Source organism: Haematobia irritans, chromosome 2, assembly GCF_050003625.1.
Source record: "Haematobia irritans isolate KBUSLIRL chromosome 2, ASM5000362v1, whole genome shotgun sequence".
NCBI classification, from domain to species: domain Eukaryota; kingdom Metazoa; phylum Arthropoda; class Insecta; order Diptera; family Muscidae; genus Haematobia; species Haematobia irritans.
Window position 1 is genome coordinate 183,626,818 of NC_134398.1, and position 16,696 is coordinate 183,643,513.

Genomic DNA, 16,696 nt, shown 5'->3' on the forward strand with positions numbered 1-16,696 from the left:
GAAAAATTGTCGTGAAATTTTTTCTGTGTTGTAAATAAAAAATTAATTGATACAATAAAATTTTTGTAATATAATAATAAAATATAAAATATAATAATAAAAATAAAAACACAAAGCCAATTAAGAAAATGATTGAAAATAGTTATATCTTTAATTAAGAAATTAATTCATACAATAATTTTTTTAATCAAACTATAAGCATACAGTTAGTTAAGAAAATTAGTGAAAAATTTAGCTTTTTTTATTAAACAATTAATTCTTTCAATTAACAATTTAATTAGAAAATCTAGTCGATGTCGTTTGCAAACCTTAATAAATTGTTTAACTGATTTAATTAAAAAGTTTAACGAAGTAATTGACAGAATTTGTCAAAAAACTGATTGAGTTTTCCAATCGACATCAATTAAATTTTTGATTGAATCAATTAAAAAATAGATTTTTCCAATCAACATCAATTTAATTTTTAAAAATTAATTGATTTTTGGAATCAACATCAATTAAATATGTTTTGTTTATAATTCAATAATTAATAAAAAATTAATTGAAATTTTCAAATCAATTCAATTCAATGCCCAACTAAAACTGTGATCGATGCTATCATTTTCGTGATTGAAGACATGTCAATTAAAACATTACTTGGATCAATTAATATCGTGATTAAATCAGAAAAAAAAATTGTGGGAATGAATAGTCTCTACAACGAACGAAACGCCTCCATACAAAAAGAAAAGTCTCCACAGTTAAAAAGTCTTTACAATAAATAATTACAATAAAAATTTTAGTTTATACAAATCAAAACAAAACAAACAAATCCTCCACAAAAAATAAAAAGCAAGCAGTCTAAACAAATAATAAAAAATCTATGCAAGAAATAAAAAATCTCTACAAAATTAAAAACAAAAGTCTCCACAGTTCTTTCCTTGAGAATTTCAATACTAGAGCTTTTGTCGAACAACGGAAAAAATCGGCGGAAAAGGTAATTTTTTCGACATTTTTGTATTGTGTTGTGTAAAACAAAAAAATCACCACTGTTTTCTATTGATTTTCATAATACCTATTTAAAATACCTATATTAAATTTTTTTGGTAACTTTCGTACTATATTCTAAATTCAATTAGAATAGCCTAATAATTACTCGTATCATTATAGAAAGTATATATTCTGGGTCGTGGTGAAATTCTGAGTCGATCTAAGCATGTCCGTCCGTCTGTTGAAATCACGCTAACATGCTATCGACTTGAAACGTGGCACAAGTAGTTGTTATTGATGTAGGTCGGATGGTATTGCAAATGGGCCATATCGGTCCACTTTTACGTATAGCCCCCATATAAACGGACCCCCAGGTTTGGCTTGAGGAGCCTCCAAAAGAAGCAAATTTCATCCGATCCGGCTGAAATTTGGTACATGTGTGGTTCATTGTTGGGTTTAATGAAGTGCCTGAATTTATTCTGATAATTGGTTGATAGTTTTGCTGCTAGTAAAGGATGCTGATGAGGAATGTGGTAATTCCGAAACGTGCGTCCATCCAACCATCTTGCAGTCTATAGGGCTTTGCCCAAATAAATTTGACAAACATTTTTTTCCTCTGTTGGTTAAGCTACACTTGTAGTTTAGTCAAAAAATGTTTTTTCTTTAGAAAATTTTTGAAGCATTTCATAGTAGGAGAGGAATATTTTGCAAAATCTTCCAAAACATCAAGAATTTTACCAAACAGTAAAAAATCTGCCATATTTATTTGGTAGACTCGTGTAACATATTTTAATTCTGGCTCTATAATTACCGCACAAAAGTTCATATCGGTTCGTAATTCTTTCTTCCCTATATATACCGGTCAAGAACGGAATATATACGTATTTAATCGACCTTTCTGTTTGTCTACTATATATCCCGCATGGACTAACCTACAATTTAGAAGATGATGTTAAGAAATTTTAAGATGCCTTGCCATCGGCGGCAACCCAAGTAATTTAGTTGTGGATAACCGTCTTTAGTAGAAGTTTCTACGCAATCCATTGTGGATGGTACACGCAGAGAAGGAATATGATCACCTCAAACATGTTTCAAGAGCAAAATGTTATTTTTGTATGGTGACCATGTAACATGTTTGTCACTAAAATGTTATTTTCTCGTCAAATATAACCTGCTTGCCGAGATCAGATACATGATTTCCGAGAAAATAACATGGTTGCGAAAACCATGTTACATGGTCACCACCCAAAAATAACATTTTGCTCTTAAAACATGTTTGAGGTGATCATATTCCTTCTCTGGGTGTACATAAGATTCGGCCTGGCCGAACTCACGGCCGTATATACTTGTTTTTTTTACTCTATTCTAATAATTGTTCTCAATAATCAGTTGATTTATAAACAAAATCCCTATACTTTCAAAGGGATTATTTTAAAACATTTCCATTTTTTTTAGGTTGACACTAACACCAATCACTATATTTTTTTTTCTCCATTATAATGCACATATATTTGAATATTTTTATTATAACACACAAAAACAGAGATTTAATAAATAAATTAGTAATTCAAAGAAGTTGTTTTGATTTCTCTATTTTCTATTATTTAATATTGTTTTGCTAATTATTATAGCCATTTAAAACAAAATCTAGAAAATTAGCCATTGTTAACTGGTAAAACAAAAACCTACACATTTGTTGGATATTTTTTTGTTTTTTGTAAAACTTGTAAAAACACCTTTACACTTTCCAAATTCCATGTATATACTGACACTGATAGACAAGCACTGCACAAAACTCCAGTGGTTATTTGGAGCGTATGCGGGGTCTCGTCATATATTTTTTTTATTTTATGATAAGACGGCGACGATGATTATGATGGCTGTCATCATTATATCTATGAAAAAGAAAAAAATTGTTGTACAAGGTAGAGAGCAACAAACCCTAAAGCATAAATGCACTAAATTACCCAAACAATTTTTTTCCAATGATTTTGTAGGTCATTGGAAAAATTAAATGGAGACTTCATTATTACACCATAACAAAAACAAAAATCATCCACTATAAAATGGGGTTTGTTACGCTTCATTGGATGGACGTTAGAGTATTAGCTTACATTTATAAACAAAAAGAAAAAAAAATTAACTAAACATAGGTGCGTGTATTTGGTTCTATCAAGAAAAAAAATACAATCTAGCGGTGTGTTAAAAATTCGTGAAATCCCGGGGAGGAAAATTATAAGGAAAAAAATCGTGATGGAATTAATAATGAAAAATTTCAAAAAGAGGGATTTAAAGAAATCCCTTGCAACTTTTGATTTAAAATCACTATAAGCTATTAAGCTCATAAAATTTTACTTTTTTCATTAATTTATATTGATTTTTGTTTCAAACATATGTGTCGCTTACTATAATCAAAATGACTCATTTGATTTTTGGCCCAAGATTTCGAAAAATCATTGACACCATTTTTTTGTATTTTTTTTTTATTATTATTTTTCTTCAAGTCCTCTAAAACAAAATCTAAAAACAAATTTAGACTTTTCAATATCATGTTCTATGTTCTATTTCATTGTATTGGTCTCGGTTTTGTTTTTAGGAAAATTGCTCAATTAAACTGAAAAATCACATTCGATTTATGATGCAGTTTGTTTTGCTGATATTCTAGTAAAAAAAAAAAGAAACACAAACAAAAAACAACCAAAAAACCCCTAGATTTCCTTATAAAGTCACAAATGCCAATTTTTTTTATTTACTTGATAATTGCTAAAAATGGATTTCTCATGTTTAATCTTAGAAAAATCACCACGGTTTAAGTTCGCTTTATAAATAGTGTCGTTAATTTTGAGATTTTTGATTTTAGTCTATAGATAAAAGTCTATTTTATATACACTTTACACCTATTATACACGGTCAGATCACGGGTTTCTTTCCTTAGAAGTTGTTCTGTTAATTTATTTATTATTAATTTGAGTTTTTATAATGCTAGGAGATTTGTATGTGTGATTTTGTTTCTATTTGAATTTTAAATTTTCATTCATAATTTCGATTAGAAACTAAATTAATAATAGAGAAAAATTAAACTGGTTTATATCAGGCTTAAAAGGGTGTTACGGAATGGAATGGTGGAAGTTTAAAAATTAATGCTAATGGTTTGATTTTTGTTTTACATTTAATTTCCTAATTTCGATTGGAAAATAGGTTAATAAAATAGAAACACTTAAGTGGTTCATTTTAAGTAGAAAGGGTGTTACAGAATGGAATGATATAATTTTAATATGAGTTTGAAATTAATGCAAGGCTTTGTTTCTGTTTTAAATTTTAGTTTGCATTCATACACAAAAAAGAATATCACCAAAATATTTCAATTTAAAAAGTTAATTGAAGCTAAATACTTTTTCACTTACAACATTTTAATACCCTCCACCATAGGATGGGGTAGGTATATTAGGTTAGGTTAGGTGGCAGCCCGATGTATCAGGCTCACATAGACTATTCAGTCCATTGTGATACCACATTGCTGAACTTCTCTCTTATCACTGAGTGCTGCCCGATTCCATGTAAAGCTCAATGACAAGGGACCTCCTTTTTATAAATTAAAAAAATTTTGGCGCCCAACACGGGTCATGGGTTCGTTTTCAAGTCGGTATTGATAAAAACAAGCGAATGTAGTTTCAACTGGGTGAAAACTCCCTAATAAAATATAAATAACATTATTCAACCAAGGTTTAAGCATCAGTGTCGCAAGCAGAAATTTTGAGAGTTTCAGCCTTGTAAAAAAAAACCTCTATACGAGTAACTCTATAAATGGTAACCATATTTGTTTTTAAGAGGCATAATATAGAGCGGACCATCTTTTTAATACCACTTAATTAAAAAATCTTTAATTTTATTAAAACGCAAGACTTTCAAAATGAGAAAGCGTTTAAAAAATTCTCCAAACATTGAGATCTTTGAAACTTTGGGGTTTTTAGTCTAAGTGACCCTGAATCTTAATTGGGCTGCCACTTTAACCTTTAACCTATACTATACGCCGTAGATCTATTTCCAAAAAAAAAATAAATTTCATTCAAAAGAAAAAAAGAAAATTTTCAATTTTGGCGCCCAACATGGGGCATAGGTTTGTTTTCAAGGCGACATTCATAAAATCAAGAAAATGTTGATCCATATGGCTGAAATTTCCCGAATGAAACACAAATAACATACTCGTAATTTAAGCATCAATATTGCAAGCAGAAGTTCTGAGGGTTTGGAAAAAAACTCTAACTTTATAGGTGATGGGCAAATTTTCTTAATTTCTTGCTTCTTCTACACCTTAATACAATGAACAATTTTCCTTTAGTAAATTCTTCTCAATGGAATGGAAACCAGATTTGTTTTGTTATTATTTTTTCAGATTTCTAAAAATTACTAAATTAATTTCAAAATTTCTATATAGTATTTATATAAAATATATAAAATACTTCACAATTTCTTTCATATGACTAAGAGACTTATGTTAGATGTAGAGTTTCCAAGCCTGTCAAAGTGCTTATGTTTTATAAAATCGAAACAAAAATCACTCCAACAGCAAACAGCATCAATAGGTCCATACAACGAGTATTGTTACCGCATTGGAAACCAGTTCACCTTGTTAAATGTTTCCATGTCGATGAATCGAGTGAATATGTTTTCAGTACCTTGTATATATAGATATTGTTTTTTTTTTGTTCATGTTAAAGTTTATTAAATACATTTTTCTAAAGTTGTAATTATTTGACAGATACACAATTCTTTTTTGCTGATTTGTTGTTGCTATTTGGTGTTTTTTTTTTATTCAAGAGTTCGTTGTTAATTTACCGACAAAGTTAATATTGTCTTTTTTCATATGTGTAAAAAAGAAAAACATTTGAAAAATGTTGTTTAATTGGCATTCAATAAAAATGGAAATCGAAGTCAAAGAACAAAAATAAAAGACAAATTTTCAATAAAGTCATAAAAAACGGTGGAAAAAATATATCACAAATAAGTGATATGAAATCATGATTTAAAGATGGAGAGCAGGTTTTTAAGTCGTTATCAAAGGTAAGAAGTCTTTGATAAGTTATTTATATAAAATTTGTTTGGTTTTTGTTTTAATTCGTTGTATTTTTTCTATTTCAATAAAAGTCATAAAAAAATGTTGAAGAAAACTATATGCTTCAGAGCAGGCTTTAAAAAGTCGTTAGAAAATTTAAGAAATATTTATTTGTTTGTTTTATTTTATTATATTCTATTTTTTTAATTAGTTTAAGAATAAAAACAAAACCAATTATCATTAAAGTCATAAAAAATTAGAAGAAAAATATGTCACATAATCTAACTCTGAATTGATATAAAATCACGATTTTGGGTTGAAGGACGGTTTAAGAGAAAAACTTAATATAATTTTTTTGTATTTTACTTTATTTTATTTTTTCTTTTTAATTTTATTATTTTTTTTTAATTTTTTATTTATTTTTTTAATTTTGTTTATTTGTTTTTATTCATTTGTTTTCATTTTTATTTTTTCAAGTTTTATACAAATGATCCAAAATTTAACGAAGAACTTTTTGTTCTTTTTCTACTAACAAATTCCATATAATTTAAAATGTTTCGATTGTTTGTCCTCATTTTTCCTTACTTGCATTTGTCTGGGCATTAATTGATTAATCAATTCTCTTTAAATTAGATAAGCAAATAAATCATTTAAATGAATGTATAATAACAATTTCCACCCTTATCACATAAATTACAATTATAAACTTTCCGGCTAATATTATGTTTTATGAATTTTCGACATTTCGTATTGAGAAGATTGGAGAAACATATTTCTGCCCTTTGTGTGGTTGATTAAAAAAATAAGAAAATCATAATTAATGGAAAAATTGGCTTCATATATTGATTCCAAAATATTAAAACGAAAAGATTATTGCGGGCTTTGGAATGGTAATATCAGAAAACAATTGTAAATATAAAATGCAGATAGAAAATTAAAATTCAATTAAAACAGAAAAATAAAATAAATAAAAAATTTCCATTCTGGCGCCCAACACGGGGCAACAATTCGTTTTAAAATTAAATTAAAATTAAATATAAATTTCAATAAAATAAAGAAATAAAAAATCAAAGGTGGCGCCCAACGTGGGGCAACCAGATATTTTCAAGTCGGCAACAAAAAATAGTTTCAACTGCTTGAAGGTAGCCCTGAGAATGGCCTTCCATATAGCATAATCTTGGTCTTGCCATAATATTTGAACAGGTAGCGAGGATAAGTTCTTATTTTATTGTAGAAAGAATACAGTGACTGCATTCTAATTATGTGCTTTTATGTGGTGCAGGGCAGTTTCCTTCGATTTCCTCACTTATCCTTAGAAGATCCATTAGTTCTCGTTCTGCAGCCGCTAGAGATGCAATATGACATTAAGAGCATCTGTACTTGTTTTACTAATTCACCTGAGATCCATTATGATGTCATTAGATGAACTTTAGTTTTACACCCGACTACAATTACACTACTTTTCATTGGCCCTATACCAATTGCTGTATTCGTTTTCTTAATTTCTTCGTATAATTACATTATTTTTTTACTTCGCTTTTATTCCTTACATTTATTATAAGCTATATTATAGCTAAGAGAACAAGTAATTACACATATTCTGCAATTTCCGCATTTTTCTAATACCAATTGATGTATGCTTTTGTGCTATTTATTCTCGGTCTAAAGCCCTTTAGCTACTAGCGCTTAATGCGCTTTCAATTAATAACATTGGTTATTTTGCATAGAATAACCTCACAATTAGCCAGTCATGGCCTTTGGCAATAATAGAACAATAAAAGGCCTTAATTATCATTGATTTATAAAATGAGGCAAACAAAACGTAAAGAAATAAAGTAGCGACATACGGTCATAGTGTAATGACTGCAAATTGCTAAGCAATTTTAATGATATTTAATTGAAATGAAATTTTTAAAAATAGTGAATGAGACGTATGTTCGCTTTAAATTTCGAATTAAAAGTAAAAAAATAATACATATAGAAAATATGCATATAACTGGCACCCTTTTTGGTAAAATTTTCAACTCTTTTTCTGTAAGCACCTAGTGGGTTATTTTGCCTTAACTCAAACATATTTTCCAAACTTTATCTCTGATGTATGAGTGTTACATAGAATGATTCATAGTGATATTAATTTTGATATAGAATAAAATTTGAAAACCTATTTTAAATCTTAAAATACCTCCTTTAGTTGTACATTCAAAAATATTGAGTTTGGCAGCCAACGCGGGGCTTTTTAATTCGAATATATAGAATACTTTGATATGAAAACAATTACGAAGAATTTTTAAAATATTCCAAGACCGCAAAACTTTATTTCTGATCTATGAGAGTTATATAAAACTATTCATAGCATATAGGTTAAAATTTGAAAATCTATTTCAAACCTTGAAATACCAACTTAAGTTGTGCATTCGAAAATATTAATTTTAGCTCCCAACGCGAGGCTCTTTAAATCGAAACTATAAAATGCTTTGATATGAAAACAATTACGAAGACTTTTTAAAATATTCCAAGTATTTTAAAATTCCAACTTTTTATGAATGTTTTATAGAAATTTTGCCTTTAGAGAAAACTTCATAGAAACTTTGTCTTTAGTGAAAATTTCTATGAAATTTTATCTTTGGAGAAAATTTCATAGAAATTTTGTCCTTAGAGAAAATTTATAGAGAACATTTCTTTGTTCTTAGAGAAAATTTCATAGAAATTGTTTCTTTGAAGGAAATTATTTAAAAATTTTGCCTCTAGAGAAAATTTCATAGAAAAGATGTTTTTAGAGAAAATTTCATAGAAATTTTGTCTTAAGAGAAAATTTCATAGCAATTTTGCCTTTAGAGAAAATTTCATAGCAATTTTGCCTTTAGAGAAAATTTCATAGGAAGTTTGTCTTTAGAGAAAATTCATAGAAATGTTTTAGAGAACATTTCTTTGTTCTTAGAGAAAATTTCATAGAAATTTTGTCCTTAGAGAAAATTTTACAGAAATTTAGCCCTTAGAGAAAATTTCATAAAAATTTTGTCTTTAGAGAAAATTTTATACAAATTTTGTCTTGAAAGAAAATTTCATAAAAAAATTAACTTTAAAGAAAATTTTGTCCTTAGAGAAAACTTCATAGAAATTTTGTCTTTAGAGAAAATTTCATAGAAATTTTGCCTTTAGGGAAAATTTCATAGGAAGTCTGTCTTTAGAGAAAATTTATAGAAATTTTACAGAGAACATTTCTTTGTTCTTAGAGAAATTTTGTCTTTAGAGAAAATTTTACAGAAATTTAGCCCTTAGAAAAAAAAATGTCTTTAGAGAAAATTTCATAATCACTTCATTTATCACTCAGTGATAAGAGAGAAGTTCACCAATGTGGTATCACAATGGACTGAATAGTCTAAGTGAGCCTGATACATAAACCTAACCTTCATAAAAAATTTGTCTTGAGAGAAAATTTCATAAAAAATTTATCATCAGAGAAAATTTCATAGAAATTTTGTCTTTAGAGACAATTTCATAGAAATTTTGTCCTTAGAGAAAATTTCATAGAAATTTTGTCTTTAGAAAAAAATTCGTATAAAATTTTGTATTTAGAGAAAATTTCATAGAAATTTTGTCTTTAGAAAAAATTTCATAGAAATTTTGTCTTTAGAGAAAATTTCATAGAAATTATGAATTCAGAGAAAATTTCATCTATATTTTGTCTTTAGAGAAAATTTTATAGAAATTTTTTCCTTTAAAGAACAAATTTGTTCTTTAAAGAAAATTTCATAGAAATTTTGTCTTCAGAGAAAATTTCATAGCAATTTTTTCTTTAGAGAAAATTTCATAGCAATTTTGTCTTTATAGAAAATTTCATCGATATTTTGTCTTCAGAGAAAATTTTATAGAAATTTTTCCTTTAAAGAACAAATTTGTTCTTTAAAGAAAATTTCATAGAAATTTAGGCTTTTAGAGAAAATTTCATAGCAATTTTTTCTGTAGAGAAAATTTCATAGAAATGTTGTCTTCAGAGAAAATTTCATAGAAATTTTGTTCTTAAAAAAATTTCGTAGGAATTTTGTCTTTAGAGAAAATTTCATAGAAAGGTTGTCTTTAAAGAAAATGCCTTAGAAATTTAAAGAACAATTTAAAGAAATTTTTTGTTTAAATAAAAATTTAAAGATTTTTTTCTTTAAAGAAAATTTCATAGAAATTTTTTCTTTAAAGAAAAGTTTGAAAGAAAATTTCATACAAAATTTTTCTTTAGAGAAAATTTCATAAAAATTGTCTTTAGAGAAAATTTGATAGAAATTTTTTCTTTAAAGAAAATTTCATAAACATTTTGTCTTTGGAGAAAATTTCATAGAAATATCATAAAAAGTTTGTCTTTAGAGAAAATTTCATAGAAATTTTGTTTAGAGAAAAGTTCATAGAAATTTTGTCTTTAGAGAAAATTTCATAGAAATTTTGTCTTTAGAGAAAATTTCATAGAAATTTTGTCTTTAGAGAAAATTTCATAGAAATTTTGTCTTTAGAGAAAATTTCATAGAAATTTTGTATTTAGAGAAAATTTCATAGAAATTTGTATTTAGAGAAAATTTCATAGAAATTTTGTCTTTAAAGAAAATTTCATAGAAATTTTGTCTGTTAGAGAAAATTTCATATAAAATTGTGTATTTAGAGAAAATTTCATGGAAATTTTCTGTTTAGAGAAAATTTCATAGAAATTTTGTCTTTAGAGAAAATTTCATAAAAAATGTTGTCTTGAGAGAAAATTTCATAAAAAATTCATCATTAGTGAAAATTTCATAGAAATTTTCTCTTTAGAGAATTTTTTATCGAAATTTTGTCTGTAGAGAAAATTTCATAGAAATTTTGTCTTTGAAGGAAATTTCATAAAACTTTTGTCTTGAGAGAAAATTTCATAAAAAATTTATCATTAGTGAAAATTTCATAGAAATTTTGTCTTTAGAGAATTTTTTTATCGAAATTTTGTCTGTAGAGAAAATTTCATAGAAATTTGGTCTTTAGTGAAATTTTCATAGAAATTTTGTCTTTGAAGGAAATTTCATAGAAATTTTGTCTTTAGAGAAAATTTTCATAGAAATTTTGTCCTTATAGAAAATTTCGTATAAATTTTGTCTTTAGAAAAAATTTCATTGAAATTTTGTCTTTAGAGAAAATATCATAAAAAGTTTGTCTTTAGAGAAAATATCATAAAAAGTTTTTCCTTAGAGAAAATTTCATAGAAATTTTGTCCTTAGAGAAAATTTCATAGAAATTTTGTCTTTAGAGAAAATTTCATATAAAATTTTGTGTTTAGAGAAAATATCATAGAGATTCTGTCTTTAGAGAAAATATCATAGAGATTCTGTCTTTAGGGAAAATTTCATAGAAATTTTGTCTTTAGAGGAAATTTAATAGCAATTTTTTCTTTAGAGAAAATTTCATAGAAATTTTGTCTTTTGAGAAAATTCTATAGAAATATTGTCTTCAGAGAAAATTCCATAGAAAATTTTGTATTTAAGAAAATGTCATAGAAATTTTTTCTTTAGAGAAAATTTCATAGAAATTTTGTCTTTAGAGGAAATTTCATAGAAATTTTGTCTTTAGAGAAATTTTCATAAAATTTTGCCTTTAGAGAAATTTTCATAAAAATTTTGTCTTTAGAGAAATTTTCATAAAAATTTTGTCTTTAGACAAATGTTCATAAAAATTTTGTCTTTGAAGGAAATTTCATAGAAAACTCATCGAAAGAAAAAATCGGAATGTCTCTTAAAGTTTTTTTTTCATCTAAAAGTACTGAATTGGCACCCAACTGGGGGTTCTTGGATACGAAAATGTGAATATCAATAATTCAAATTGCATATTGGAAAAACAAATCAACTTAATTAAAAAACATGGAATCAGAACCCAATTTATCTTATATTTGAATTTCAAAATTTCCCTCTATCCACCACCACCAATTTAGTGTACCCTAATGAATGCAATTTATTTCATTGTGCAGCTTTATTGTCTTTAATTGAGAACAAACAAATCAACTTAGTGTAAATTCCAAAAAACAAAGCCGACCACCCATTAAGAATTTAATTGGAGAAAAATTTTATAGAATTAAAATACACTATGAATATTGACATCCAATCAACTTAAAATTGAAATTGGATCATATTTCACTCTCAATGTCATAATGATTTTTAAAAGGGTGTGGAATTGAAAATAAAAAAAAACACAAAATTGATGTAAAAACTTACGTAACTTATTTGACATGAACATTTCATATGAATTTGGTTGACTTACCTAGAAAAAAAGAAAGAAAATATTAAGATTTGATTACAAAGACAAATATAATATTGAAAAAAAAAAAAAAGCAATTATAATAGCATAAGAATTATATTCTAGTGTATATGCATAAATAGTCCAAGTAATTAAAACGATTTTTTCGAATTCAGAAGGCAAGTCACTAAAAGTATAGTCAGCTATGTAGTTCATATAACAAGGTTTTCCTTAGTGAGCTTAAACTTTTTAATAATTATAGTACATATAATGTTAATTTATATATGGCGCCCAACTGGGGGCAAATCGACAATTTGAGTTATTTATATCGGGAAAAAATTACGGAATACATTTTAAAAATACGCCCTATGAAAACAATTAAATATCCACGAATTTGTGAGGAGTAATGGGTTCCCAATGAAAACTATTGAATATCCACGCATTTGGGAGGACTAACGGGTGGCCATTAAAGAACTTAAATTAACATGAAAGATTTAGGGTTTGCCCCGTAATCGGCTACATGGAGGATAAATTGACCCAAATCCTGTGTCTGGTATTGGCAGACAGACCGATTAGAGGTACGATAGATAGCAGAGTCGATAGACATTTCAAAATATTTCATTAAGACATACCCCACTTGCGGCATATAGGTATTCCTCGATTACTCACTCCATACACAGTGAGAGAATTTCACAGCAGGATTTCAGCGCAATCCGAGGGATTGCTTCCACATCTCGCCTCGCCGCAGATACGAACTGCAATTGTATCCATTGTATTTACAAAATCTTTTTGTTATCAAACTCGCCATGATGTCCTATTTTTAGGCGAAAGCCCTTTTTATTGGACCACGCTTTGAATTTTCTGCTGTATAAATAATAAATTTAACATCGATATGTTTCTGGCGCCCAACGGATGGCTAATTTGAAAAATAACCATTTTTTGGAGGAGTAAAAATATTTTAAAATTTCTAACAATATTTATACTCTACAAAATGTCTATATACATATGAGACAAAAACGGAGATAACCTTTTTCTGGTGCCCAACGGTTGGCAAAGCGAATAGATATTCGTCAAATCACCAATTTTGCCAAAAGTAATACATTTTTTCCAAAGTTATAAATTTGACTGTATTGTACATCGATATGTTTCTGGCGCCCAACGGATGGCTAATTTGAAATATAACCATTTTTTTGGAGGAGTAAAAATATTTTTAAATTTCTAATAATATTTATATTCTACGAAGTGTTTATATACATATGAGACAAAAACAGAGATAAGCTTTTTCTGGCGCCCAACGGTAGGCAAAGCGAAATATTAAATACTCGTCAAATTAGTTATAAATTCGATCGTGTAAAAACATCGTCACCGTTTTTTCTAATTTTTTTTAATTGTGGATCTCTCCACATTGCTGTTCACAATCATTAAAAAGATCCGTACATCAAACGAGACTACTGAAATTACAAAATATTTGATTTCACACATTCTGGATTGTGAATTGTGAGGGATTCGCATGAGAGCACATTTTAAAATACAGTGGCAGTATGTGTTCGTTATTTTTAATTAACGTTTCTGTGTTTTATTTGCCAAAAATTTTTTTCTATAGCTGTTTGCAAATATGAATTTCGGTAATAATCACAATAATTATACAAAACCACAATAAGCCAATTTAAATTTTGATTGAAACTTTTACGTCACTAATTAGCGGAAAGCTATATAAATGTCTTTTTTTGGCTTTAATCCCTACTATACCTCTATATTCTATGACCATTTCGATTGATTAGCTAATGTTTAACTGCTGCTGGTCTTGTATGAATTAATTACTAATTTTGCTAAAGTTATTCATGACAATGAAGAAAAAAAAAAACAATCCCCGAAGATTTAACAACCTTTAAAAACCAGTAGCTTTAAAAGAGTTTGCTTTTTTACGGTTTTGAGTTGTTCACGGGGTTTTTGGTGAATAATCAGTTTTTTTTTTTGTTTTTGTTGAAATGACATTATGAACTAGGATTTTTTGTTTGTTTTGACTGCATTATTCCCAAAAAGAAAAATTACAGTAATTAAACAATTGTTAACCTCTTGATGTTAACATTTGTTATATGTTAATACAAGAAGGCTAATGTTTGGCCGCACGCAAACATTCGAATCAATGAAGATATCGATTTAAAACTTTCCATTGCAATAGCTATTAATCATCATCTTCAAACCGAAGATGATGATTATTTTTTTAATATTGATGAAATAACATAACAAGGGCAAGCTAATTTCAAATCTTTCTGGCGCCCAACGTATGGCATAGATAAGCATACTTGAAGGAATATTCGGCAATATTTTGAATATTGATGATAGTTACAATACATGAAATAAAATAACAGCAGCAAGCTAATTTCATATCTTTCTGGCGCCCAACATATGGCATAGATTAGCGTACTTGAACGATGGTTATTTGAAACATTTCTGTAACCTTCAAAATGTTGAAATATCAGAAAATTATACTTACTACAAAAGAAATTTACTGAGGTGGCAAAACTGGCGCCCAACGTGTGGCAAAGTGCAAAAAATGGAAAATATTAAAAATAATCCAATTTTTTTTGCAATATCATTTGAAACTGTATAACTTAGGGGGTTTGACTTGGTTTGGGGTCAAATTTGACATTTATGGGACCCATAGTAGCAAGCAAAGTTATATACAGTGCTTGCTAATAAATTATAAGAGGTCTCCTCACATATTTCCCATTTTCATGCTCACATATTTCCCATTTTCATGCCAAAAAAATCTTAATCTACATGCAAGTGTCGAAAAATATCAATTAAAATTTCGAGAAAAACAAATTCTAAGTAGAATGGTATTTGCCGTTTGCGTTATTTAGAATCACATTACTTTTTGCCACACCCTGTTTAACCAAACATTTGAACAATTTCCTATGGCCGAAACATTTCTAGACCACATTTATTTCTAGAACATCCTCGTCTTTAAAAGAAAGAAAAACACAAAAAAAAGACAAATGCATTAAACATGATATGCTTAAGAGCAATCTATAGAATCTAGACAAGATGTTTAAGAAAAAAAATCTACTTTGTAGATTTTAATGTCGCGACAGATCAAGATTTTTTTCATCTCTAAATTTGCTACACTGCTTCAAGTGAAATTTACAAAACGTGTTGATCAGTCTGCCAAAGAAATTACAAAAAAAAAAAAAAAAAAAACAATATTCTTTTTCTGTAATTGCCAAGATGATGAAAATAAAAATAAATTAAAGCGAATGAAAAATCTATAGAATGGTAACACCAACATTAGCATCATCATTGTATGCTGCCATACAATCTTAAGTGTGATATTTGGTCTATTTTTAATCAAAATAAACTTTTGATATTTGTATGCCAGACAGTTTGCCTCTTCTAATTAAATTGAAAACAAAAACAAAATAAAAATAAAAAAATCTACACATAGCTGACGAAGAACATATGTATTTTTTTAAGGTTTACTGGTTTGCGATCTTTGTATTAAGGGAATGTCGGCCAAAACTAAAATTTATTTTGGGTTATACCGGACTTTATGTCCGGTTAATTAACTAAAAAGTTTAAAAAAATTGCAGAGAATTATTAGTGCTACAAAGTCAAAAATATGTAAACTGGCGTCCAACGTAAATAAGTCCACCTATTTAAAATGCAATTATATGTCAAATGTTCTTTCTCTAATTAACCAGAAATCAACTATATAAATGCAACTTAACCGACAGCCGATTTCGTGAAAGTTCATTTGGAAAATGTAAATTTTCCACAAATTGGCGCCCAACGCGGAATCAAAATCATAACATGCTGAATAAAAAAACAAGGTTTGAGAAAAATTTAAATTTAAGATAGTAAGGCAGATATACTGATGGTCTTCAATAAAAATGATTCCCAAATAATTACTTAATATAAACTTTTTTAGACCATGAAACTGGCGCCCACTGTAAATGCTTTTACGACAACATACCATAATAAAATATACCAAAAATAATAATTCGAAAAATGGTAATTTTACTATTGTTATTAATAAAATGGCTTCCAAATCAAAAGTAAATATTTTAAAAATGGATTAGCGTCGAAATTAACACTGGCGCCCAAGAATGACATTTTTATGATCAATATTATTGGAACAACAATTTAAAAACCTCATCAAGGTGGCGCCGAATGTTGAAGAAAATAAAAGTAACTGTGGCTTCGAATATTTCTTGGAGAGAGGAGTTACATTTTTTCTACTAAACATTTCCAAGACGCCGAAACTGTAAACCAACATATGAGATTTAAAAAAAATATTTTGAAAAATATTGAAATGCAACCATAGCACTTGGATTAACGAACATAAAAATTCAATATTTTATTATATTTGGTATAAAATTTTAGGAACATTAAGCTGGCGCCCAACGTGAAAAATTCGAAGAAAACAAAAGAAAC

The 16,696-nt window shown here is 27.6% G+C and overlaps 1 protein-coding gene across 3 annotated transcripts in view; it reads right to left on the reverse strand.

Moving 5' to 3' along the window:
- Positions 1–16,696, reverse strand: part of tkv (serine/threonine receptor kinase thickveins) — a 671,465-nt gene that overhangs the window by 59,177 nt on the left and 595,592 nt on the right. Inside the window, exon 1 of one of the 3 annotated variants that reach the window (XM_075297001.1) lies at positions 2,659–2,677. The exons of the other annotated variants lie outside the window; for them this stretch is intronic. Within the exon in view, the coding sequence (XP_075153116.1) occupies positions 2,659–2,662 (4 nt within the window). The 5' untranslated portion in view covers positions 2,663–2,677. Of the gene's footprint in view, positions 1–2,658; positions 2,678–16,696 lie in introns of those variants that run through there. 3 annotated transcript variants of the gene reach the window in all.